This window comes from Lissotriton helveticus, chromosome 9 (genome assembly GCF_964261635.1).
Source record: "Lissotriton helveticus chromosome 9, aLisHel1.1, whole genome shotgun sequence".
Classification (NCBI taxonomy): domain Eukaryota; kingdom Metazoa; phylum Chordata; class Amphibia; order Caudata; family Salamandridae; genus Lissotriton; species Lissotriton helveticus.
Genome location: NC_136070.1, coordinates 110,571,375 through 110,598,620, shown reverse-complemented (window position 1 = coordinate 110,598,620; position 27,246 = coordinate 110,571,375). Strand labels below are relative to the sequence as shown.

Sequence of the window (27,246 nt, the reverse complement as noted above, 5' to 3'; positions counted from 1 at the left end):
CACTCCTATGGCAGGCCTTATCAATCCTGAAGGCAGAGTGCTTGGAATAATGTGAGATGGTGCTCTGGCATGAGCTGAGCCCGTTTGCAGCTTGCGGAACCAAGTCCTAATAGCTGTTCCATGATAACGCATACCATATACTCTTAAGTGCATTATAATCCTCGCGGTTATATGCCAACTCTGGTATCGCTTTATCAAAACATGTCAAGTAAGGTGTCATACGAATTGGAATACTAACCCCTCGCCAATTCTGGTGACGGGGTTAGCATTCCACCCTTCTAGAGGGACACGACATGTATGTAGCTGTAACCCCGGTTAAAGTTAACTCAAGCCTCAGCTCCACAAAATGGATGCTGCCACCGAGACACAAGTCTGCCCTCCTGCTGCTGGGAGTCCTTCCAGCAACGGAGGCCTGGACAAAGGGTTTCCTGTCAGGGGCGGTGCCAGCACCATCCCAGACAGGATTTTGTGTATCCCAGGTAGGCAGGGCTTTAGAGGAAGGTGACTGCAAGTGGCACCCCGGTGCTCACTATGCATAGGCCGGCTTGAACCAATTCCAGGGGCACTCCAGCCCCTGATCTGGGGAAAAGCCCGGCAAAGGAGAGGGGTGTAACCACCCCCCTCCTAGTCCCACCCATAGGGCAGGACTTAGTCGCGTGCCACCCCCTTTCCAAGGATAAAGGTAGGAGCAGGCCCCCTTCCAAATTAGATCATCTTTGAATCCTAAACCGACTTTCCACGAAAGGAACTCAAGACTCTTCTCAAGATTTCTCCCTTGTGACTAAGGAGTAGTCACCCTGCAGCAGCAGGCACCAACCAAGCATCGCGGTCTGCTGTAAGTCTCTCCTCCGGATCAAGACTGCCCAGCTCGACGAGAACCGGCTTCCCTGGCACCTCTGACCTCTACCTGCATCATCAGCCCAGCTGAGATTCGTGGGTGTGACGAGACCTCGAGGGACCGGCCATCTTCAAGACTGCACGACGCTTGTCTAGCACGACCGCCGAGTGACCCTCGACTGAGTGCTTTGGGGTAAGAGAAGCCCCGACCCTGAGCAGCTCCAGCACCAAAGTCCAGCCCCCTTGCATCCACGAGATCTGCGTGGGGCCCTTCTGATATTTGCTGCTCACCGAGTTGTCCAGGTCGCTTGCCCGCTGGCTAGTGGCCCTTTTGATGACGAACCACGACGACAACACCGCTGGTCTGGTTGCTCCAGACTGGCCCTTGCTCCCCTCCAACAGAGGAGCACCCTGGACCCTCCTGGTCCACTCCAGACGCCATTTTAAGTCCACCGCGTGGGCTTGCATTTGCCAAGACTTGTTGCCCCAATCCTGGGTCCAGCGACGTCGACAGCAGACACCACCGTGGGACAGCTCGCCCCTCCATCCTGGTCGCTGACAACGCCTCCTGGTCCGAGAGACTGCAGAGCCCAGCGTCGCCCACTCACCTGGTCGAGGTGACTTCATCCGGTGCCATCCTGGTGCCCACCTAATCACTGGCTAGTGATTCAGAACTTGGTCCCCTCTGCTTACAGGTATCCATCTTTATCGATCCAGGCTTGGATCACCACGAACTTCTTCACTGGTCACCTGCCAGCAACTTCTTTCTTCAGGCTCCATAGACTGCAACGAGGATCTCCGACGTCTTTTCAGCCCTATGCAGCCGCAGCCCCTGGGCTAGGTAACCTGAGCATTTCGGTGCTCCAGCATAGTCTAACTATCTAAGTGTCAGGATCCTTTGTCGTTTTAGCTCTACCTAGTCGGGTTCGCCCGAGAACACTAACTTTGCTTTTACTAGCCTCCATAGACTTTTTCCCGCCTTACGCGTGAGAGTTCCCACTCTGCACACGACGTCCCTAGGCCTCCTGCTTGTAATCTAAAGGTTCAGTAGTCCAGTCCTAGCGATCCTAAAGCCTATGAGAATAGTTACTTACCTGCTAGTATTTCGCATTCCACTTGTATAGTATACGGTTTTTCGTGCCCCTCTGGCATTTGTGTAAATTGTGCGACTTTAAGTATTTCTTTAAGAGTTTTGTTGTGTGCTTAGCTCCCTGTCTCATAAAGAGCCAGGGTAGTCTTGTTATAAATAAATATACTTTATTTTTCATAACAACTTGTGTGGTGTCCTTTCACTTGGTGTTCAAGGGGTATATGTGATGGTAAAACAGCTGGCTTAACACGCCCTCTAGAGTTTAGCCTAAAGACTGCACGTGTCCATGCTACTAGGATAGCTGGTCTATCAGGTTGACTTACAACCAAACATCAATAAGGGTTGTTTGGACTGATACAAAGTGTTCACTAGAATAGTGAACATTATATATCAGGCCAACTTCTCACATTGGTGAGCAGCGGTTGGGATTTGAGCTTGCTGTTGTTTTGCCACACGTATCCTAAGAATATCATTTGAAAAATCACATAAGTACTAAGGTACATATAACTTAGCTTAGAATACTCTGAGTTCTACTGAACCAGCTGTTGTAGCTCCTAGGGCTTAGCACACCCCAAACTACAACTCTTAGCAAGGGATCAGTTGGTAAACAAATAGTGTAGGTAAGTGCACCACTTACACCTCACTAGAAAAGCATGTCTACCCATGGAGAGTCTTCAGAGACTCACCTAGTGGCTAATGACCCTCCACAGGTCATCTCAAGATATGCAGCTCTCAATTTCCAGGAGTTGAGACACTTGTGTACCTCCAGGAAATTGAAACAGGGGTCTAACCCCACCACTCCCTTTTTGTTAGGTCTCTTAGAGACATATGATGCTAGAAGAGCTTCTCATACAGATGGGAGTATGCCAGCCTTAGAGGGTACCCTTGGTGAACCAGACCTCCTTGACACTGAAAATGCAGTTGAGGAGGAGGAAGAAGAGGAACTCTCTGGGGATGAGGCAGACAAAAGGTCTGAGTTAGTCAGCAGACTTATTAGGGCCAACTTAGACCTACATAGGGAAGGATCTGGGGGACCCCCAGTACTGACCCTCATGAGGCCTAACCTTGGAGTTAGAAGAGATAGATCTCATTCTAGGGACTCCAATAGATCTCTGCACTCTAATGCCTCTTCTCAGAGGAGAAGGAATTCTCCCCAGAGGAGATTGACTTCCCCTCAGAGAAGAGAGCATGAAGCAAGGATGAAACAGGCAATCTGAGGATTGAAAGGGAAGAACTTGCCCTGGCCAAAGAGAAGCTTGCCTTTGCTAGAGAGCAGCAGATGAGTGGGGTAGCCCCCACTGGTGGCAGCAATCTCCCTAGAGATAAAGAAAGGAGTTTAGATACTAAACACCTGAGTAAGATAGTGCCCCCCTTTAAACAAGGGGATGACATCCACAAATGGATGGCTGCTTTGGAGAGGGCCTGCACTGTCCAGTGCATCCCCCAAAGTCAGTGGGCAGCTATACTGTGGCTCTCCTTTGAAGGCAAAGGTAGAGATAAGCTCCTCACTACTATAGTTGAGGATGCTAACAATTACCAAGTCCTGAAGAATACACTGGTTGATGGGTTTGGCTTAACCACTGAACAGTACAGGTTGCTGTTCAGGGATACCCAGAAAATTCAGTCTCAGGATTGGTCTGACTTTGTGGATTGTGCCACTAAGGCTTTGGAAGGCTGGTTGCTGGGCAGTAAGGTTACTGATTATACAGGGTTGTACAATCTGATCATGAGAGAGCAGATTTTAAATAACTGTCAGAACCAGTTGTTGCATCAGCACCTTGTTGACTCAGATCTGACCTCTCCCCAAGAATTGGGAAAGAAGGCAGACAGATGGGTCAGAACAAGGGTCAAGCAGAACCAGACTCAGAACCAGGGTGGTCAGAAGAAAGCAGACCAAAAGGGTAGTAACAAGAGTGAACAAATTGACCAGAAGTATTCAACAGGTCCCCAACAAACCAAAGAGGGTGGGGGTCAGGCTTCACAGCAGAAAAAGAAGACTCAAGAAGGCCAGTCAAAAAGGTGGTGCCAGTACTGTAAAAGTAAGTCTCACTGGTTTAGTGAGTGCACCAAAAGAGGAGGGCAAACTCCTACCACTACAGCCCCTAAGGCAACTGCACCCCCTAGTACAGTCAGTAGTGGTAGTGCACCTCCCAAGGGAATAGTTGGGTTAACCTTGGGAACTGAGGGGTCTGACAACTTAGTTGGCACACTCACTCAGGCTGTCCTTGTCTGTACAGGGGATGTAGATATATCCCCTGATGCAAGTCCCAATACTTTGGGCAAATACAGGCAGACACCTTTAATAAATGGAAAGATGGCTCAGGCCTACAGGGACACTTGTGCCAGTGTCACAATGGTGACACCTAACTTTGTGTACCCTGGACAGATCATGCCAGGTACAGATTACCTGGTGACCAATGCCAGCAATGTCACTACCAATCACAGTGTGGTAATTGTTGATTTCTCCTGGGGAGGGGTAAGTGGACCAAAGAAGGTTGTAGTTAGTTCAGACCTCCCCGTAGAATGTCTGTTGGGCAATGATTTGGAAACATCCCTATGGTCAGAAGTGGAGCAGAGGACTCACATGGAAATGTTAGGCTTGCCAGCACATGTCCTTGCTATGACTAGGTCACAGGCCAAAAGATGCCCCACTGAACAGGTGCTGGATCCTGGAACAATGGACCAGACACCTCCCAAGAAGAGGAGCAGTAGGGTTAAGGCATTGCCTTCCCCCTTGCCCCAGGTTGTGGATCAAGTCTCTGAAGAGGCTGATCTCAAGGAACTGAGGGAAACTGAGCCTAAAGAGCTTGAACCTGATCAGGTTGAGTTTCTGGGCTCAGGGGGACCCTCCAGGGGAGACCTGGGAAAGGCACAGTTGGACTGCCCCTCACTTGAACCCCTCAGACAGCAGGCTGCTGCTGAGGCTGCAGGGAATACCACAGGTACCCACAGGGTATACTGGGATGATGGACTTCTGTACTCTGAGTCAAGAGACCCCAAGCCTGGTACGACCAGGAGGCTGGTCATCCCCTTGTCTCAGAGAGGTTTCCTTCTTACCTTGGCCCATGAAATTCCCCTTGCAGGTCACGTAGGCCAGAACAAGACGTGGGACAGGCTTGGCACACACTTTCACTGGCCTCACATGAGTGAAGATACCAAGGAGTTTTGTCGCTCCTGTGTCACTTGCCAAGCCAGTGGCAAGTCAGGTGGCACAACAAAGGCCCCCCTCATACCACTACCTGTGGTGGGGGTACCCTTTGAGAGAGTGGGGATTGACATTGTTGGTCCAATGGAACCCCAGACAGCATCAGGGCACAAGTTTATACTGGTGGTGGTGGACCATGCCACCAGGTATCCTGAAGCTATTCCCCTTAGGACCACTACAGCACCTGTTGTGGCAAGAGCCCTAATTGGAGTGTTCTCCAGAGTGGGCTTCCCTAAGGAGGTTGTCTCTGACAGAGGTGCAAACTTCATGTCAGGATATCTGACTGCAATGTGGAAGGAAAGTGGTGTCAACTATAAGTTCACCACACCCTATCACCCACAGTGCAATGGGCTTGTTGAGAGATTCAACAGGACCCTCAAAGGGATGATTCATGGACTACCTGAACCTCTCAGGAGGAGATGGGATGTCCTGATCCCCTGCCTCTTGTTTGCTTACAGAGAGGTCCCACAGAAGGGGGTTGGTTACAGCCCTTTTGAGCTTCTGTTTGGGCATCCTGTAAGGGGACCCCTTTGTTTGGTAAAGGAAGGATGGGAGAGACCTCTCAAAAAGCCTGGAACAAACATTGTGGACTATGTACTTGGTCTCCGCTCCAGGATGGTTGAGTATATGGAAAAGGCATCTAAAAACCTTGAGGCAAGCCAAGAACTTCAAAAAGCTTGGCATGACCAAAAGGCTGTCCTGACTGTGTACAAGCCTGGACAGAAGGTGTGGGTGCTGGAGCCAGTGGCCCCAGCAGCACTCAAAGACAAATGGTCAGGGCCCCACACAATCATTGAGCAAAAGGGAGAGGTCACCTACCTGGTGGACCTTGGAACTCCCAGGAGCCCCCTCAGGGTGCTCCATGTAAACAGGCTCAAGGCATATGTCGACAGGAAGGACATGGGCTTGCTCATGGCCACAGATGAGGGACAGGAGGAAGAGAGTGACCCTCTCCCAGACCTGCTCACTCAGAATCCTGATGATGGATCAGTAGATGGTGTTGTCTTTTGTGGCAGCCTCTCTGAACATCAGCAACAGGATTGTAGACAAGTTCTGCAATCCTTTAGACATATGTTCTCTCTGACCCCCAGTCAAACTGATTGGTGTACCCATGAAGTTGACACTAGAGACAGTCTGCCTGTCAAGAGTAAAATCTACAGGCAGCCTGATCATGTCAGAGACTGCATCAAGACAGAAGTGCAGAAAATGTTGGAGCAGGGAGTCATTGAGCCCTCAGATAGCCCTTGGGCTAGCCCAGTAGTTCTAGTGCCAAAGCCTCACACCCAGGGTGGTAAGAAAGAGATGAGGTTTTGCGTAGACTACAGAGGACTCAATGCAGTCACTAAGACTGATGCCCACCCAATACCAAGAGCAGATGAACTTATAGATAGATTGGCTTCTGCCAACTACTTAAGTACATTTGACCTGACAGCTGGGTATTGGCACATCAGGTTAGCTGAGGAGGCCAAGCCCAAGACAGCATTTTCTACACCTGGTGGGCATTATCAATTTGTGGTAATGCCCTTTGGTTTGAAAAATGCACCTGCCACCTTCCAAAGGCTGGCGAATCAAGTTCTCACTGGGTTGGATGACTTCTGTGCAGCATATCTTGATGATATAGCTGTCTTTAGTTCCACCTGGGAGGATCACCTGGTCCACCTGAGGAAAGTGTTAGAGGCACTGCAAAAGGCTAGTCTCACTGTCAAGGCCACTAAGTGCCAGATAGGGCAGACACAGGTTGTATACCTGGGCCACCTTGTAGGTGGAGGCCAGGTTCAACCCTTGGAGAGCAAGATTCAGGCCATCAAGGACTGGGCTCCTCCAACCACCCAGACTCAGGTTCGAGCTTTCTTGGGCCTGACTGGTTACTATAGGAAATTTGTCAAGAATTATGGGTCCATTGTGACTCCACTTAATGACCTGACAAGTAAGAAGATGCCAAAGAAAGTTCAGTGGACAGCAAGCTGTCAGAAAGCATTCAATGACCTAAAGCAGGCCATGTGCACAGCACCTATCCTAAAGAGTCCAGACTACTCCAAAACCTTCATTGTCCAAACAGATGCTTCTGAGTTGGGTGTGAGAGCTGTTCTATCTCAGCTGAATTTTGATGGTAACGACCAGCCCATTGCTTTTATTAGCAGAAGGCTGACCCCCAGAGAGAAAAATTGGTCAGCTATTGAGAGGGAGGCCTTTGCTGTGGTGTGGGCCCTGAAAAAGTTGAGGTCATACTTGTTTGGCACTCACTTTAAGATTCAGACCGACCATAAGCCCCTCTTATGGCAAAATCAGATGAAGGGTGAAAACCCCAAACTACTTAAGTGGTCCATTTCCCTACAGGGGATGGATTTTACAGTGGAGCATAGACCTGGTACTGATCATGGCAATGCTGATGGGCTCTCCAGGTATTTCCACTTAGAGCAAGAAGACTCACCTGGTCAAGGTAAGCTTATTGTCCCAAAGTTTGGGGGGGGGGGTCATGTAGGAGAGTAGGGTCTGCAATCCTATGATCACCCAGATTTTTGCTTTTTGCTTCACTGGTTTACGACTTTCCCTGGCTGTGGGCCTGCTAATCAGACCCACAGCCTAGCTGTTCTCTCAATTCCAAATTGTACCCAGGTACTGAATTGGCACTGGGCCCTCTCTTCTGTCCCTGTAACCAGGGCAGAGGTGTACCCAGAGGTCTCCCAGGGGCTGCAGCATGTATTATGCCACCCCTGGGCTGACTAACTAAAACAGACACAACTGGCTGCTTGACAGCTGGGGCAAGGTGGTGTACACACCCTTTGCTTTAGATATAGTATTCCTATATCTAACCCTAAAATGGACACATATATTCCTATCAGTCACTCCTATGGCAGGCCTTATCAATCCTGAAGGCAGAGTGCTTGGAATAATGTGAGATGGTGCTCTGGCATGAGCTGAGCCCATTTGCAGCTTGCGGAACCAAGTCCTAATAGCTGTTCCATGATAACGCATACCATATACTCTTAAGTGCATTATAATCCTCGCGGTTATATGCCAACTCTGGTATCGCTTTATCAAAACATGTCGAGTAAGGTGTCATACGAATTGGAATACTAACCCCTCGCCAATTCTGGCGACGGGGTTAGCATTCCACCCTTCTAGAGGGACACGACATGTATGTAGCTGTAACCCCGGTTAAAGTTAACTCAAGCCTCAGCTCCACAAAATGGATGCTGCCACGGAGACACAAGTCTGCCCTCCTGCTGCTGGGAGTCCTTCCAGCAACGGAGGCCTGGACAAAGGGTTTCCTGTCAGGGGCGGTGCCAGCACCATCCCAGACAGGATTTTGTGTATCCCAGGTAGGCAGGGCTTTAGAGGAAGGTGGCTGCAAGTGGCACCCCGGTGCTCACTATGCAGAGGCCGGCTTGAACCAGTTCCAGGGGCACTCCAGCCCCTGATCTGGGGAAAAGCCCGGCAAAGGAGAGTGGTGTAACCACCCCCCTCCTAGTCCCACCCATAGGGCAGGACTTAGTCGCGTGCCAGCCCCCTTTCCCAGGATAAAGGTAGGAGCAGGCCCCCTTCCAAATTAGATCATCTTTGAATCCTGAACCGACTTTCCACGAAAAGAACTCAAGACTCTTCTCAAGATTTCTCCCTTGTGACTAAGGAGTAGTCACCCTGCAGCAGCAGGCACCAACCAAGCATCGCGGTCTGCTGTAAGTCTCTCCTCCGGATCAAGACTGCCCAGCTCGACGAGAACCGGCTTCCCTGGCACCTCTGACCTCTACCTGCATCATCAGCCCCGCTGAGATTCGTGGGTGTGACGAGACCTCGAGGGACCGGCCATCTTCAAGACTGCACGACGCTTGTCCAGCACGACCACCGAGTGACCCTCGACTGAGTGCTTTGGGGTAAGAGAAGCCCCGACCCTGAGCAGCTCCAGCACCGAAGTCCAGCCCCCTTGCATCCACGAGATTTGCGTGGGGCCCTTCTGCTTTTTGCTGCTCACCGCGTTGTCCAGGTCGCTTGCCCGCTGGCTAGTGGCCCTTTTGACGACGAACCACGACGACAACACCGCTGGTCTGGTTGCTCCAGACTGGCCCTTGCTCCCCTCCAACAGAGGAGCACCCCGGACCCTCCTGGTCCACTCCAGATGCCATTTTAAGTCCACCGCGTGGGCTTGCATTTGCCAAGACTTGTTGCCCCAATCCTGGGTCCAGCGACGTCGACAGCAGACACCACCGTGGGACAGCTCGCCCCTCCATCCTGGTCGCCGACAACGCCTCCTGGTCCGAGAGACTGCAGAGCCCAGCGTCGCCCACTCACCTGGTCGAGGTGACTTCGTCCAGTGCCATCCTGGTGCCCACCTAATCACTGGCTAGTGATTCAGAACTTGGTCCCCTCTGCTTACAGGTATCCATCTTCATCGATCCAGGCTTGGATCACCACGAACTTCTTCACTGGTCGCCTGCCAGCAACTTCTTTCTTCAGGCTCCATAGACTGCAACGAGGATCTCCGACGTCTTTTCAGCCCTATGCAGCCGCAGCCCCTGGGCTAGGTAACCTGAGCATTTCGGTGCTCCAGCATAGTCTAACTATCTAAGTGTCAGGATCCTTTGTCGTTTCAGCTCTACCTAGTCGGGTTCGCCCGAGAACACTAACTTTGCTTTTACTAGCCTCCATAGACTTTTTCCCGCCTTACGCGTGAGAGTTCCCACTCTGCACACGACGTCCCTAGGCCTCCTGCTTGTAATCTAAAGGTTCAGTAGTCCAGTCCTAGCGATCCTAAAGCCTATGAGAATAGTTACTTACCTGCTAGTATTTCGCATTCCACTTGTATAGTATATGGTTTTTCGTGCCCCTCGGGCATTTGTGTAAATTGTGCGACTTTAAGTATTTCTTTAAGAGTTTTGTTGTGTGCTTAGCTCCCTGTCTCATAAAGAGCCAGGGTAGTCTTGTTATAAATAAATATACTTTATTTTTCATAACAACTTGTGTGGTGTCCTTTCACTTGGTGTTCAAGGGGTATATGTGATGGTAAAACAGCTGGCTTAACACGCCCTCTAGAGTTTAGCCTAAAGACTGCACATGTCCATGCTACTAGGATAGCTGGTCTATCAGGTTGACTTACAACCAAACATCAATAAGGGTTGTTTGGACTGATACAAAGTGTTCACTAGAATAGTGAACATTATATATCAGGCCAACTTCTCACAGTGTGGAGTGCAAAAAAACGATGGATTTAGGCCCAGATCCTTGTACTGGGTTGAATGTATGACATTGTTCTACATTCTGTCCATCAACTGTGTTTTTTGCAATTTTCACCCCGAGTGGGCTGGGTATGCTCAGACGTGAGTCCCAGGCTCTCCACACCAATGGAGTCAAGCTATCCAGGCTGACGAAGGCTGATAGCCAGAAACCGGTCCTTGGATGCTTGATTCCGTTGTGGGAAAGACATGGCTTGGTAGTTCGGACTGGACTGTTCCCATGAGGTACAGGGTCAGAGCTGATTTGCATATAGCCAGTGTCTAACCCAGGGTGGTGTGGAGTGCAAAAAAACGATGGATTTGGGCCCAGATCCTTGTACTGGGGTGAATGTATGACATTGTTCTACATTCTGTCCATCAACTGAGTGTTTTTCTATTTTTACCCAGAGTGGGCTGGGTATGCTCAGACGTGAGTCCCAGGCTCTCCACACCACTGGAGTCAAGCTATCCAGGTTGATGAAGGCCGATAGCCAGAAACCGGTCCTTGGATGCTTGATTCCAGTCTTTGAAAGACATGGCTTGGTAGTTCGGACTGGACTGTTCCCATGAGGTACAGGGTCAGAGCTGATTTGCATATAGCCAGTGTCTAACCCAGGGTGGTGTGGAGTGCAAAAAAACGATGGATTTAGGCCCAAATCCTTGTACTGGGGTGAATGTATGACATTGTACTACATTCTGTCCATCAACTGTGTTTTTTTCAATTTTCACCCCGAGTGGGCTGGGTATGCTCAGATGTGAGTCCCAGGCTCTCCACACCACTGGAGTCAAGCTATCCAGTCTGATGAAGGTTGATAGCCAGAAACCGGTCCTTGAATGCTTGATTCTGGTCTGGGAAAGACATGGCTTGGTAGTTCGGACTGGACTGTTCCCATGAGGCACAGGGTAAGAGCTGATTTGCATATAGCCAGTGTCTAACCCAGGGTGGTGTGGAGTGCAAAAAAACGATGGAGGTAGGCCCAGATCCTTGTACTGGGGTGAATGTATGACATTGTTCTACATTCTGTCCATCAACTGTGTTTTTTGCTATATGTTATTATGGCTGATGCAGTTACAACCCGGGAGAATGGACTCCAAAGGTTGTAGGGGTGCCCTGTTCATGCAGGGCCACCCTTATACATAGAATGAAGCACCCTGTCTTCATGGTTGAAAGGCCTGCCTTAGGGGTTACTTATAGGTTTTAAGTGCAGTGACCCCAAATATAAGGAATCATATCTGAATGAATGAATGAATGAATGAATGAATGAAGGAACATGTATAAAGCGCGTGGTTCCCCGGGGCAGGCCAGCGCAATGGCGCCATTTATGCTGTGAGAAGATCAAGGACAAAGAAAAGTTTTCAGTACTTTTCTGAACTTGAGATACTCAGGTTCGGAGCGTATGTGGAGGGGAAGATTGTTCCAAAACCTGGCTGCCTTATATGTACAGTCTGCCTCCACTACGTGATTGTTTAATCTTGGGGACTAAGATTAAACGTTTGTTATCAGATCTAAGGGCTCTGTTGGGCTGATAGGGTTAGATGCAGGGACGAATCAGAAGCAAGCCCTTTCCGGGGTATGCTTTATGTGTAATGCACAGAGTCTTGAATTGAATTCTTTACTGGACAGGGAGCCAATGCATGGTGGCGAGAGCGGATTTCGCTGAGGAGCGTCTGGGAAATTTCAGCAAAATGCGGGCTGCACAGTTCTGTACCGTTTGAAGTCTTATGATGGTGGCCTGAGGGGCTCCCAGGTACACAGCATTAGCATAGTCCAGTCGTGATAGAATAAGAGCTTGGACTAGCAGCCGTCTAGCGGCAAGGGGTTAACAAGGGGAGTATCCTTCTGATCAATCTTAGAAGGCCATAGCAGCTGGCTGCCACTTTGCGTGATTGTTCCTTGAAATCAAGGTATCCGGAACATTTTAAGACTTTTGGTATTCACAGAAGGCATTTAGGAGTCCAAAAGTTAGGAGTCCTAACTTTACTACTACTAATTTGAGAAAAATCCTAATTTTAAGACTTTCGGTATTCACAGAAGGCATTTAGGAGTCCTAAAGTTAGGAGTCCTAACTTTACTACTACTAAATTGAGAAAAATCCTAACTTTAAGACTTTCGGTATTCACAGAAGGCATTTAGGAGTCCTAAAGTTAGGACTCCTAACTTCTGTGAATACCGAAATGAGTAAGTGCCTTCTGTGAATACCAAAATGAGTAAGTGCCTTCTGTGAATACCAAAATGGTAGTAAGTTTAGGATTTTGTCGTAAGTTAGTTCTGTGAATCAGGCACAATATTTCCATAATGATGTGCTTTAACCACTGTTAAATATCACAGTGGTACTTCCAACAACCTTTTCGCAATACACAACACATTACATATGCTAATGAAGAAGATTAATATTCAAACGCTGTACAAAAATGCCAAAATCACCAAACATGTAAAAATGTGCCAAAATTACCAAACATGGAAAGGCTCAAAAAGCACTTCAGCGCAATATGCAACTCTCTTTCAAAATGCTAAATAACAAAAACAGCACGTAGTTCCTTTCATGATGCTGTTGGTTAATAAAGGAATGATCCTGCCCGATTGTAGCTTAGAGAGGATCTACAACCTGGGGAAAGAAAACAGAAGTCTTCTTGCTGCAACCGGAATCTTCTTTCAGCAACTTGAGAACAGGAATAGCTGCTGCTCAAGCTCAGGGTTCTCAATAACCAGCAATGAGAACAGGGTGTGGCCCCTATCTAAAGAGCTCAGGAAGAAGCTTCCAGAACAGGGTGTGGTCCCTATTAGCTTCCAGATTTCAGCTCACAGGTAAACTGCTGGAGCTGAGAAGGGACAATAGGCCTTGATAACATCATAGTCTGCAATAGGCATTGGCACAAACAAGTGACAAAAGTCACAACAAGCATTGACAAAAACAATAGAAAACAGTAAACCGATAACATCATAGTCTGCAACAAGCATTTGCACAGCCAAGTGGCAAAGTCACAACAAGCATTGTTAAAAACAATCAAAAACAGTAAGCAGGTGCCAGACAAGGTGCACCAGGAATCTGATGTGGCAGAATCATGACATTAGGGTCCAGTCTTCAGCTGAGGTTCACCACTGCCTGACATTGGTAGCGTTGGTGACTAGGTACATTTTTCCAAGTATAATCTGATCAGCTGACACAAGTTTCTCTGTCACCATAGTGACATTGGCCCCAGTGTCCCTGTAAGCCATTGCTTTTTTCCATTAATCCAAGGCTGTTATCTGTACTTGCCCAAGGTAGTGGTCTTACCAGTAAGGTAGCAAGGTCTATGCCACTATCACATACTAGAACAGCCTAATCTTGAGTTCTGACTGAGTCAGAACCCACCTCAGAACTAATCCTGGGCAGAGCAGGCGTAGTGCCTCTATGTGAAGTTCCACGGAGTTGGTAAGCAACTCTGTGGAACTTTGCTACGCTCCATGCCCTCTCCCCTCCTAAAATAATTAAAAGGTGCTAAAAAGGCACTTTCCTACCCCATGGCTGTCTCCTCCTCGACATCACCACTCTCCTGCCTCCTCCTCACCATCCTGCTTTACTGATAACCCCTAAGTTGTACGTTTTGGGAGAGTGGAGGGGCCAACTAACTACGCTCTGCCACGGATTCGTAGTTTTGCCTGAACTCCACGTTCGCAACAGAATGCGGAGTAGGCAAAACGATGTTTACTCCACTGGTGGAGTGTAGTTACCCACCGGGGTTACTCAGAACCCATGGGTAACCCCACCAATCCCTTAGTTGCTGTACTACCACTACTACTTGTGCTAGGGGTGCAGGTGCCTTGGGGGCAGTGGTAGTAGAAGTTTCCATGACCTTTTGACAATCAGCATCTCTTGTCCAATGAGTCTTTACCTTACAAATGTAGCACCAAGGTTTATCCCCCTTTTTTATGATTTTGAGACTCACCCCCAGATGCATGTTTTTGGTGCCCTTGCGATAACTCTTTTCATTGTTACCCTTGTCCCCACCCTTATCCTAGGATTTGAAAGAACTTTGCTTCTTCTGGTCACCTTCATTACCATGGTTTATCTGCTTAACCCTGGTGCGGACTCCTTTGTCTGCCTTCTTTCCCAATTCTTGGGGAGAGGTCAGATCTGAGTCCTCAAGGTACTGGTGAAAATGTTGGTTCTGACAGTTATTAAGGATGTGCTCCTCATGATCAAATTGTGCAATCCTTCATAGTCCCGTACCTTGCTACCATGAAGCAAGCCATCCAGAGCCTTAATAGCACTGTCTACAAAATCTACCCATTCCTGGGTGTGTGCCTTCTGGGTGTCTTTGCACCTAATCCTATACTGTTCATTGGTTAATCCAAACCCATGTATGAGAGCACTCTTCTGTACAGAGTAATTGTTAGCATCCTCTTCTCCAACAGCGAGGAGCTTATCTGTACCTTTGTTAGCAAAGGAGAGCAACAAGATAGTTGCCCACTGCAATTGAGGGACCCTCTGAACTTTGCAGGCCCTCTCCAAAGCACGTGATCCATTTATGAATGCCTTCCCCCTCCTGGTAAGGAGGGACTATCCTGCTCGGGTTCCTATTGCCAAAAGAAGTTTCTCTGATTTTAGGGGCACTGGTTGCTGCCACTATGGGACTCTTGTCCCAGTCACTTATTAGACGTCTGTACTTCCAAGGACTCTTTGGGATCTCTACTGTGCCTAACTGTAACTGTCTCAAGTTTGAGCAGTTGGTATTCCCTGTCAAAAACCTTACTAGATATGGAGGTCCCTATGGAAGCGCCTGAAGCATTGGATTCTCTAGAGAAGGATGTAGACCTCCTTGGTCTACTCTGGACCATCCCAGGAGTAACACAGGGTCTATCCCCTGTGCAATCGCACTATTGCCTGTGGGGTCAGAGTTTGGCAGTTTGGAATCATTGGAGTCCTGCCCATACTAAGAATTGAGATAATCAGGGGGAAACCCTGGTGCTCTTTCTCCATGAGTATTCCCACCCACATTTTCCTGTTCTTCTGCCCTTGCAGGATGGCTTTCATCCTGATGCAGCAGTTCTAAGAACAGCTTAATGGTGGGGTTGCCACCTGTCTTTACCATTCTAAGCCCCACAGGGTATTTTGTTCCTGGAACTTTAGACCACTGTACTTCACAGACTTGGGTACACTAGTATGCCCAACTAAAGGTTCTAGGCGTAGTGCAGTGTTGCACCTACCTACCCTAGTGGAAACTAAACTCTGAGGTTGTAGAAAGGGTTGTGCCAGACCCTTAACTACCCAACCCTAAGTTCAAAAGAACTTACTTATTCTAAACTGTATTGTATGTGCCTAATATTAGTGATGGTTTTTCAATTAATCCACATGTAGATTATATGGTAAAACAATGCAGGCTTGAATCCCTACCGCTGCACACCAATATAAGATGCTGGCTTGGTATATTGTATTTTAGTGGTCTCAGACAAACTTAGACAGCTCTCTAAGTGGTAGCTGTGGAGAGCAGCCTTAAGGCTTAGTCTTGAAGGAGTGTAAAGCAACTTGTTTTACCAGAACAAAATCTTATTGGTATAGATTAAGTTAAAAAGAACCACATAGTGTATTTATAAAAATACGTATTTATTATATACAAGGCTCCCTGTTTTCTGTTTTTACAGATAAATACAGACAGAAAAACATTTATTTTCTTGTCTGTATTTATTTTTAAATGTGGATAAAAACGGAAATTGGGTCCTTCTTTTCATAAAACTCATAATAAATATGGATAAATACTGATAAAGTTGAGAAAAAATAAATTTGCATAAATACACACGGAAAATTCAAAAAAATAAATACCATAAAATCGGGAGCCCTAATTATATAGCACTCTCTGACACATACAGATATCTCCTAGCCGGGGATATACATAATACAGACAATACTTTTCAATAGAAACAGGTAAGTAGCACTAAATCCATAATGGTCACCAGGGGGAGACCAAACCATATACTAAAATAGTGGTATGCGAACCATGACTCAAGTCAAGACTATACCCAGAAGACATAGATGTGCCGCGAACCCAGGGAGCCATGCAATGCAAGTAAACAGGAGCCCCACGGAGGCCATGTGCAGACTGAGAACAAGACTGCAGGATCAATGCAAGTCAATGGGTAAGTCGTGGTTGAAAATTTAGAGAAGAAGGACCCTTCCCAGTGGACCCTGAAGAAACCTCATGGAAGACAGAAGGTTGGAGGGCCACCCCGCCCGTGGATATCCTAGGAACCAAGATACCTACACCAGGTAAGCCGGGTGCAAAGGTGTGAAGTGGCTTCGTAAACCGTGGTCTAACCCAATAGAGGACTTCAGGAAGATGTCCCTTCTGGAGAAGGTGAAAGTGTCTGCTGGAACCCATAGCTGGATTCAAGATGAGAGGTTCCTGCAAGCAGTGGGGACAGAGTCTATGCTACTCAGGAGTGACCAGGAGGCACGGAAGACGAATGCCCAGTGATGTTGAGTGTTGCAGGGAAGCTGATGGTGACCTTGAAACTGCGGCTGTGTGGACAAGGCGATGCTGTGGATTAACAGGAGTTGGATACGAGTTGTCCCACGTCGAATGCCAAGAGTTGAGGGGTCGGTGTCTGTCGGGAGCACCAGCAAGCCTTGGCAGCTGCAACCAATGTAGAAGTCGAAGAAGGTACAGTGTCGGGACCAGCAAGGTCCAGCGGACTCACCAGAAACAGGGGAGTCAGGGCAGACCCGAGAATTCAGGTGAGCCAAAAAGAATTCAAAGACGACCCTCAAGAGGACCCACAGGCCAGAGGTACTGGAGTCGCACGAGGATTTTTGAGCAGATCTCACAAAGGTCTTGCGACGGCAGGATGTCGTTAGAGTTGGAGCTGGGGTTGGGGTTGGAGAATTCCTTCACGATGTGGAAGAGCTCTTTGCTGTTGTGTGCGTTGTTGTTGATGTGTTCCTGGAAGGAGGACCTTATGGCGGTACGGATGAGTTTATGGTGCCTGCAGATGGCGTTCTTGTGTGCTGCGTTGTTGTCTGGTGTCTGTCCGTGGTGCCACTTCTTCTCGTGTCTTCGGCAGGTCTGCTTGGAATTCTGGAGGTCAGCCGTGAACCAGATGGCGTTTCTGTTGGTGCATCTGTTTGAGGGTTTCTTGACCGGGGCAAGTGTGTTGGCGCAGTCGTCGATCCATTGCCTGAGGTTGCTGATGGCAGTGTCAGTGTTGACGGTGTCTGTTGGTGGGTTTAGGGCATCCTGCCTTCAGGATTGAAAGGCCTGCTTTAGGGGTGACTTATAGATTTTAAGTGCAGTGACCTTAGAGATAGGTGAACCTATATGTTTCGTAAGTGGTGCTAGCTCCAGCTTACATAGACTGCAATGGCAGGTCTGCAGTTTGGGCTGGACTGTTCCCACAAGGAACAGGTCAAGACTGATTTGCAGTTTAGGCTGGACTGTTCCCACAAGGAACATGGTCAAGACTGATGTGCATATGGCTGGGTCCAAACTGGGGTGGTGTGGTGAGCAGAAGAATGATGGATTAAACCAGATCTTTGTGACTAGGGGTACATTTTTGCATTGTCCAGCATTCAGTCCACCAATTGTTTCTTTTGCATATGTCGCACTAAGTGGGAAGGGTATGCCCAGACGTGGGTCCCGAGCTTACTACTCAAGCGAGCCTGGCTGATGAAGGGTGATGGCCTGAAACCGGTCCCAGGATGATTTTTCCAGTCCAGGGAGGACCTGGCATGGCAGTTCAGGCTGGACTGTTCCCACAAGGAACAGGGTCAAGACTGATTTGCATATGGCTGGGTCCAAACTGGGGTGGTGTAGCGAGCAAAAGAATGATGGTTTAACCCAGGTCCTTGGGCTGGGGGTGAATGTTTGCATTGTCGAGCATTCCATCCATCAATTGTTTATTTTGCATATTCACAAGAGTGGCCACTTCACTGCAGAGAAGAACTCAATTAGAAGGAAGGGTCTTGCCCTGTCAGTTTCACTAAGGAATCTCAACCCCAAAATGAGTGGCCCATCGCTACTCCCCTTAGCTCAAGTCATACAGGCTAAACTCCTACCAACAATAGCCTACAGTAGCGAGCCACAGAGGGTTAGCGGCTCCAAATTATTGGACAGCACAGTCATAACAGCGTACCAAAATATTTTTGGCCTTTCAAAACGCACCTCGCCTGCACAGATCAGGCTGGAGTTCGGCATACAAAAACAGACCCAGGCAAGGCAAGGAACATATATCACTTTCAGGGACAAAGTCCGGTAATTTGCATCAGGAACTCTTAACCATCACTTGTGGTTAAAACTACAATGGTAAGCTTCATCACCTGCCGCAAATTACCTTCAAACCAGTCTGACCAACACAGGGTTAAGTCAGGTCCGAGAAACACCTACCAACAAATGTACATTCAAAAAGCTAGTTTGGAAATCAGTCAAACTCCTATCATGGATCGAGGATAAAGCTTCTCTATCAAAAAGGACTTATGGCTGGATGACCCTTAATATTTACTCAACCCATGCTGCCCTAAAATATCAAGCCTTGGGGTATGTTAAAACTATCAAAACCTAATTTTTGAAATACCGACTAGGCCTACTACCCTGCACAAACCACTTTCCATATTTCCTGAAGGGGCAAGCGGACTCCACCTGCGCTTATATGGCAGAGCACCGGAGTACATGTTACACCTACTATGCACATGTAAAGAACTCCTGAAAGAACTAAAGCAACTTTTGACATCTCATTTAAACCAAGGAGCTATTTGCACCTGGAGACAAGCTGTGTTGACCTGCTTCGCACCTGATGATCCACAGCTGAACTGCTGCTTCGTAAAATTCCTGAGACAGGTAGGCAATTAATGCCAGAGCCAAGTTGGAGTTTCATCCAACTGGAATACTGAGGTACATCACAGTTATCCCGAAGGAAGTGCTGGCGCCCAAACCACACCATCCTCCAGACTGGCACCAAATAGCGACAAGCATTTGCAATGCAATAGGTCTCGCATTAGGAAAGTTTGAGCTATTGGTATTGTAAATGACAATTTTTTTATTTCTGTGTTGGTTTTGAATTAATAGCTTTGTCATTTACAATGCCAATAGTTATAACTTTCGCAAATGTGACACCTATAGCATTTGTAATGCAATATGTGTTGTATTTACGTGACTTACATGTATTGCTATTACAAATAACAATGGCTTTGAATTTTTTTTAATAATAATACTTAAATAAAAGTTATTGTAATTTATAATGGCAATAGCTTAAACTTTTGTAAATAACTTTTGTGAAGATTATGTTCAGTGTATTTTATTGTGACGAAAATCCAAGAACAGAAGTGAAATATTAACACCTTTTTGTGAAATTTGTGATAAAGCTTGAAACATTGATAGAACATATTTGAACCAGTGATGCTGTGGTGGTGCTGAGTGATGCTGTGGTTGCGCTGAGTGATGCTGTGGTTGCGCTGAGTGATCCTGTGGTTTCGCTGAGTGATCCTGTGGTTGAGCTGGGTGATCCTGTGGTGGCGCTGGGTGACGCTGTGGTGGCGCTGGGTGACGCTGTGGTGGCGCTGGGTGACGCTGTGGTGGCGCTGTGGTGGTGCTGAGGGATGCATTCTTGGCCCTGAGTGATGATGTGGTGTTGCTGAGTGATGCTGTGGTGGTGCTGAGTGATGCATTCTTGGCCCTTAGTGATGATGTGGTGTTGCTGAGTGATACTGTGGTGGTGCTAAGTGATACTGTGGTGGTGCTGAGTGATGCTGTGGTGGTGCTGAGTGATGCTGTGGGGGTGCTGAGTGATAGTGTGGTGGTGCTGAGAGATGCTGTGATGGCCCTGAGTGATGCTGTGGTGGCCCTGAGCGATATTGTTTTGTGCTGAGTGATGCTGTGGTGGTGCTGAGTGATGCTGTGGTGGTGCTGAGTGATGCTGTGGTGGTGCTGAGTGATACTCTGGTAGTGCTGTGGTAGTGTTGAGTGATGCTGTGGTGGTGCTGCGTGATCCTGTGGTGGTGCTGAGTGATGCTCTGGTGGTGCTGTGGTGGTGCTGAGCGATACTCTGGTAGTGCTGTGGTAGTGTTGAGTGATGCTGTGGTGGTGCTGCGTGATCCTGTGGTGGTGCTGAGTGATGCTGTGGTGGTGCTGAGTGATGCTGTGGTGGTGCTGAGTGATGCTGTGGTGGTGCTGAGTGATGCTGTGGTGGTGCTGAGTGATGCTGTGGTGGTGCTGAGTGATCCTGTCGTGGTGCTGAGTTATCCTGTGGTGGTGTTGCGTGATGCATTCTTGGCCCTGAGTGATGATGTGGTGTTGCTGAGTGATGCTGTGGTGGCCCTGAGCGATATTGTTGTATGCTGAGTAATGCTGTGGTAGTGCTGAGTGATGCTGTGGTGGTGCTGAGTGATGCTGTGGTGGCACTGAGTGGCGCTGTGGTGGCGCTGAGTGACGCTGTGGTGGTGCTGAGTGATGCATTATTGGCCCTGAGTGATGATGTGGTGTTGCTGAGTGATGCTGTGGTATTTCTGAGTGATGCTGTGGTGGTGCAGAGTGATGCTGTGGTGATGCTGACTGATGCTGTGGTGGTGGTGAGTGATGCATTCTTGGCCTTGTGTGATGCTGTGGTGTTGCCGAGTGATGCTGTGGTGTTGCTGAGTTATGCTGTGGTGGTGCAGAGTTATGCTGTGGTGGTGCAGAGTGATGCTGTGGTGGTGCAGAGTGATGCTGTGGTGGTGCAGAGTGATGCTGTGGTGGTGCTGAGTTATCCTGTGGTGGTGTTGAGTGATGCATTCTTGGCCCTGAGTGATGGTGATGTGTTCCTGAGTGATGCTGTGGTGGCCCTGAGCGATATTGTTGTGTGCTGAGTAATGCTGTGATGGCGCTGAGTGATGCTGTGGTGGGGCTGAGTGACGCTGTGGTGGTGCTTAGTGATGCATTCTTGGCCCTGAGTGATGATGTGGTGTGGCTGAGTGATGCTGTGGTGGTGCTGAGTGATGCATTCTTGGCCCTGAGTGATGCTGTGCATATGTGTATGTGGGCAGTTAAGCTTATGTGTGTGTGCCAGCCTCTCCATGTAAGACAACGTGTGTTAATGCGGCATGCTAAAAAGAAAGACTACTAGTGAAGTATTAAAGGCCTGCACATAACTTGTAGTGCAACCTTAGCAGTTATGTTCATGCAACTCTCTTTGTGTATGCCTGTTTATATAATAGAACAAATGTTAGTGCGGCATGCTAGAAAGAATAATACAAGACCTAAAACAAGTCTTCACGGCTCGATGCTGTTTGGGAGGTGGGAGGGGAAGTAGGAGAGGGGGGAGTGATAGGGATGAAAGCGCTAGCGGACGCATGCTGGCAGCTTCTCCAACCACACAAAGACAGTAGCAGCTACTTGCTTCGGGATTTTACCTTCACTAAGGCCGATCTTGAAATTTTTTGCTGCCCCTACCCGGCAGCTGATAATTCAGGCTGCTATACTATCTAGACTCGACTATGCGAGTTCACTGTTGCTGGGAGCCAATTTGGCGGAAACTACTAGGCTACAGCGCCTTCAGAACGCGGGTGCCAGGGCGCTGGTAGGTCTTCCTAGATTTTGCTCGGCCAAAGAAACAATTCGTAAGCTCCATTGGTTACCACTGATTCAGAGGATACACTTTAAGACCTTGTGTTTATCTTTTAAAATTTTAAAACAATCCTCGCCTCAGATTCTTCTACATTTTATTTCTCCCTATGCTCCTCCTCGGCAGCTGAGGTCCGTGGGGCAAAACTTAGCCGTTGTTCCACGTTTTAAGAGAAGCAGAGCAGGTGGGCGTTCTTTTAGAGTGCTTGCACACAAACTGTGGAACTCCCTTCCTGCCCATATTCGTGCCATGGATGAGCTACTTGCGTTTAGGAGAGCCATAAAAACTTATATTTTTCCCACTGGATCTTAGGACTATATTCTGAAACTCTTTTTCTGCCCTGACTGAGTTGTGTTTCTTCCCCAGATAAAGCGCCAGGACGCCCCTTTGCTGGGGCAGCTGTGCGCTCTAGAAATGGAAATAACATAACATAACATAACAAATGGTGACCTACAGAGCGCATGAAAAACAATCACTTCAGAAACAGTTGTCAACAGCTAACTCTATTTCTGCAAGTAGTTTGGCAAAGCTGGGCATTTTGTACTGGAACGGACATTCACAGAGCAATAATGTTCCTCAGCACATAATGAAACAACTGCTGTTCCCAAATACCATACCGCTCTCTTATTACACACAAAAATTCACTTGCTGAATGTATCATTTGCCTTTTATTGTACTGAAAATATCACAATCACTTGGACTTCAATTGCTTGTCCACTACAACAGCTGTGGTGCGTGTCCTCTTTACATCAAAGAACAAGCAAATGGTGCTTGTAAGCGAAAGCCTGGTTAACCTCAAAACATTAATTTTCTATAAAATATGCAGAATTTAAAAGCATTGGTGAAAAGGTAAGGGCGAGTGGTTGTTGTGAAGACTGAAAGCAATTCAAGATTAACACCAACCCAACGGGAGCATGGAATCCCAGCTAAACACGGCCTGAGATAAAACAGTGAAAAAAAGAAAAATGATAAAGAATTACTCCAGTACCTTGAATGCGAGTTCACAGGATATAAAACTGCCCAAAAAGTAAAAGTAAGGCTAAATATGAAACAGGCACTTATAAAATATTTACATGTAATAAGTAATGTCTCAAAAGGGTGCAGTAAAAAGTGTGAATTACGATCAATTGTAAGCGGAATGGTGCTTTTAAGCAAAAGCCTTGTTAACCCAAAAATATTAATTGAATATTATCATTGAAAGTAAAGGTTAAAAAAGTATAGGCATTTGACACCGTAATTGATTAGTGAAGGAGACAGCTCGCTGGAGGTAGGTGAGACAGACAAGACCGAGTGGTGGGGATTAGTGAAGGAGACAGCTCAAGCAAACTTTCCCGCGGAGCGGCAGCGGCTGGTCTTATCACAAGGAGGATTAACAAGTCGAGTGTTTTCAAGCTGTGTCCCTTCTCTGTTGTCTACATAGCACTGCCACTGTGCCATTTTAGCTACCAAACTAGCTTTAAATAAAAACTTCAGTATGTGCTTCATGCCTTATGGTGGAGTTTGCACAGGCTGTTGTGCATGCATGGGAACCTTCCAGCAGTAGCAAACAGAAGACACAGACAGAGAAACGTGCAGGTCAGAACAAAACCGGTGTTACGGTTGGAGTTTATGCAAGCGCAGTAGGCAACTATCTCGGACTCTAAGAGAAATAAAGTTTAAAAATACAGGCGAGGTGTGTCATGCCTGGAGGACAAACACACTTTTTCTGGAACAAATATTACACATTACCTGCAGTTTACTTTAAAGGATTGACACAATGCCTTGCAGCGTAACGTTTACATTAGGCGACATATCATCTTATTGTTTACAGCATATATTTCCGACAACAATGTATTGCTCCTGGAGCAATGTGGAGTGAATGCAGATAATGGTGGTGGAGGGGAGTAACGAGGGGGGGGGAGCATGCCGAAGCAAAATGAGGGAGGTTGTGAAGTTGAAAGTGAAAGCAACCTTGGGGAAAGCATGTGGTGTTATGGCCAGAGCTGCTGGCTTTGCAAGGGGAGGAACCAGGGTCGAGTCTCTGCGTTGGCTCAACATCCTGTCATTCTGGGCAAATCATTGTCTAAAAAATAAAATAAATAATGTAACTGGTACTGATGTAAAATGCTTTTAATATCTTCGGGTCGAGTTCGCACTATATAAAACTGCAAAACATAAATAAAAGCAACATGGGGGATATTGGGGAGGTCGCAGAAGGAACACAGTGGGAAGAAGCACACTGGCGAGCGCAACAGGCTGGTGACTGGGTGACATAGAGCAACATTGAAGAAACTTACATGAGGGAGGTAATAAGAAAAAAAAACAGCATTCATCTCTGCCCTGTCAGTGCAACCAATCTGAGCCGAGGCAGGAGATGGTGGTAGTGGAATGGAGAGTACAACATGAGGAGATGCAGTGCGAAGCTGCAAGTAACACAAGAATGTCGTTATTGTAAAAACACGAGCAGGAGATGGTGATGGTGGAAGGGAGGGAGGGAATGTTCAACACGAGAACGTTATTGTAAACAAGCTCTTGGCATTGCTGTGGGGGGGCGGGGCGGGAGCGCATTGCTTTGAAGTCTGATGGCAGGGGGCAGGGGAGCAGCTTGGGAGCGCATTCCATTGAAGTCTGGTGCGAGGCAGATGGGTTTGACGTGCACGCGTGTCTCACACGACAGGATCACATGAACTGGACGTAATCCGCACTTGGTCAAGAGTTTGTTTTGGCTACTATATACTCGCCTATTAATCCCTGCGGGATATAATAGCGAGACCTAAACATCTGACTAAACATATAGGCTCTTAACAGATGCCCAGAAAACAAACTTCAAATTACAAGCGGAATCGAAAATGGACACTAACTTATCTTTATTAATTTCCTTTATTTATTTATTACCCTTATATAGCTTTTACAAAACAAAATTATCAATGTGATTTGATGCAATGAATTTAAGTAACTATGCTAATAAAATAAACTTGAAACCTGAAACCATGCACTTTCCTATTCCCTCATCTTTTTTTTTCTTTGCCTTTTGTTGAATTATATTTTCCAACGTATATTTCCTAATGTGGTTACAATCTCTTCTTTTCTTTGGCACTCAAACAGTAGGAGCTTTGATGCAAACTTTGGATTTTCTGGTGTTTCCTTTGACCCAATTAAAACCATGCACTTGTACCATTTGTGAGTGTTATTATCCCTTCATACATAAATTTGAATATCATTGCTCTGATATAGTTTCTATTCTGCCCACTGAGCCCCAGGAAACTGGCATCAGCAGCTTTCAGGTTCTTAGTGCTCAACATTCACACTAGCTTTCCTTCAAAGACATTAAAATCTATTCACAAGAGGATAACTATTATTTTCATACCTTTCTTTTATATTGTTGCACATGTTTATTGGTGTTGTAATTTTCTTCTAGGATCTTCCGCAGACTTCAGAGCAAATAGTGAAAAGCAACTCAGATATGGTAAGTACTTTCGAATATTAGCAGGCGAGAGGGAGAGAGATGCACTACTCCAAGCAGTGTATCTTTCTTCCTCTTTGTTGCCCGAAGGAAGCATATGCGTTACAAAATGATAAATGGAGTTCCATTCTAAAGAGAAGAGCCACATGCCTGTATTTAAATCCTATATTGTAGGCATTTAGACGTCATTTCTACTGTATTTTGAAGACCATCCAGGGCTTAACTTGACTCTGAATAGTCCAGCTAAATGCATCTACAATTAACATGTAAATGTATTGGTTGCATGTCTTTTATGTTTGTGTCTCTGCCTTTCTCGATGTTCATTGATTGAGTAGGTTCTCATCCATCATGTTTAGGACCTAAATAGAAGTGGGATTTTATTTATTATAGACACAAATTGAGAATATTACAAATCCTAAAACATCTACTCATCTGCTACATAGAAAATTAGCTGGAATTCCCTGGTGAATATTGATTAGCTAATCAGGAACTCGTATTTTTATTAACCTTATTTTTGTAAGAAACTGATTGTGTTTGTATAAAATTATGTTTTTAAAAGAAGCATATTAAAGCTTACTTCTAAAAGATTGTTCTTATTAAACAATTGATTAATTTTTTTTAAACATTAAGAGTTCAGACATGGCCATATGCAAATCGGTCTGACCCTGTGCCTCATGGGAACAGTCCAGCCCGAACTGCCAAGCCATACCTTCCCTGGACCGGAAACAAGCTTCCTAGGACCAGTTTCTGGCATTTCAGCCGTCTTCAGCCAGGCTTGCTTGAATCCAGTGGCAAAGTGAGCAGGGGACTCACATCTGAGCATACCCTGCCAACTTATGGCGAACAAAGCGGTACAAAAGGGGGTGTGATGAACGGAGAATCTGAACCAATCAAACACTCATACCCAGTCAACATATCTGGGTTTAATCCATCACCATTCTTTAGCCCACTCTGCCACCCCAGTTCAGACATGGCCATATGCAAATCAGTCTGACCCTGTGCCTCATGGGAACTTGGCAGCCCGAACTGCCAAGCCATGCCTTCCCTGGACCGGAAACAAGCTTCGACGGATTTAGGCCCAGATCTCTGTACTGGGGTGAATATATGACATTGTTCTGCATTCTGTCCATCAACTGTTGTTTTTGCAATTGACTTTTCATTTAAGGCCTCTTAAGGTTCGATTCCCTTGACACCAGGACAACAACACTAGATATGACATTCTTGCATTTCTGCACCTGGTAGGAACTCACACTAAGAACTACCATTCTCCAACTGTACATTCCCCAGCACCTCTTAGCAGAAGCTATCACTGGCAGGGATCAACTGTTTTACAATTTATTGATGGGTTTACCTTTTTCCTTGTGAAAAATCATGTTAAAAAGCATTTAAGCGAAAGAAAATGAGACGAGGAAGTCAATTACCAAGGCTTCTTCAAATTAAATTTAAGATAAGCCTAGGGACAAAACAGTATATGATTTTTAACTGAAAATAAGCTCCATTTAGATGACTTTACATAAAGGGCTTGTGAAGCAATAGTACACATTGTAAAATAAAAATGCCTGCAAAGAGGGGGTATGTGAAATCAAATTTACTGTGAAATCAAGTGAAAATTGTGAAAAATAATGCAATATTTTATTAAATTAATTTACAAGTACCTCGCTTGACAATTGAATGTGGGGGCATATCTTGCTTATAAAAAACATGCAGGAGACGGATTCTAGCAGAAAATGTCTCCCACTAGACATTTCCCGAATGAACTGTCCACCATGACTCAAAATGATGTAAGATTTTACCCACATGAGATTTTATAAGATTCACATAATGAAAAATATTTAAAAATACAAATATTAGAACATTTTATATGTGTAAAAAAATCCCCCGATCTATCATCGATTT

General features: G+C 46.7%; 1 protein-coding gene across 8 annotated transcripts in view; it reads left to right on the top strand.

Moving 5' to 3' along the window:
* LOC144780983 (uncharacterized) overlaps positions 1-27,246 on the top strand; it is a 1,867,627-nt gene that overhangs the window by 1,082,700 nt on the left and 757,681 nt on the right. For all 8 annotated transcript variants that reach the window (XM_078659579.1, XM_078659581.1, XM_078659578.1 and 5 more), the window contains one exon: positions 25,306-25,353. In XM_078659579.1, coding sequence (XP_078515705.1) covers positions 25,306-25,353 — 48 coding nt within the window. The remainder of the gene's footprint in view (positions 1-25,305; positions 25,354-27,246) is intronic.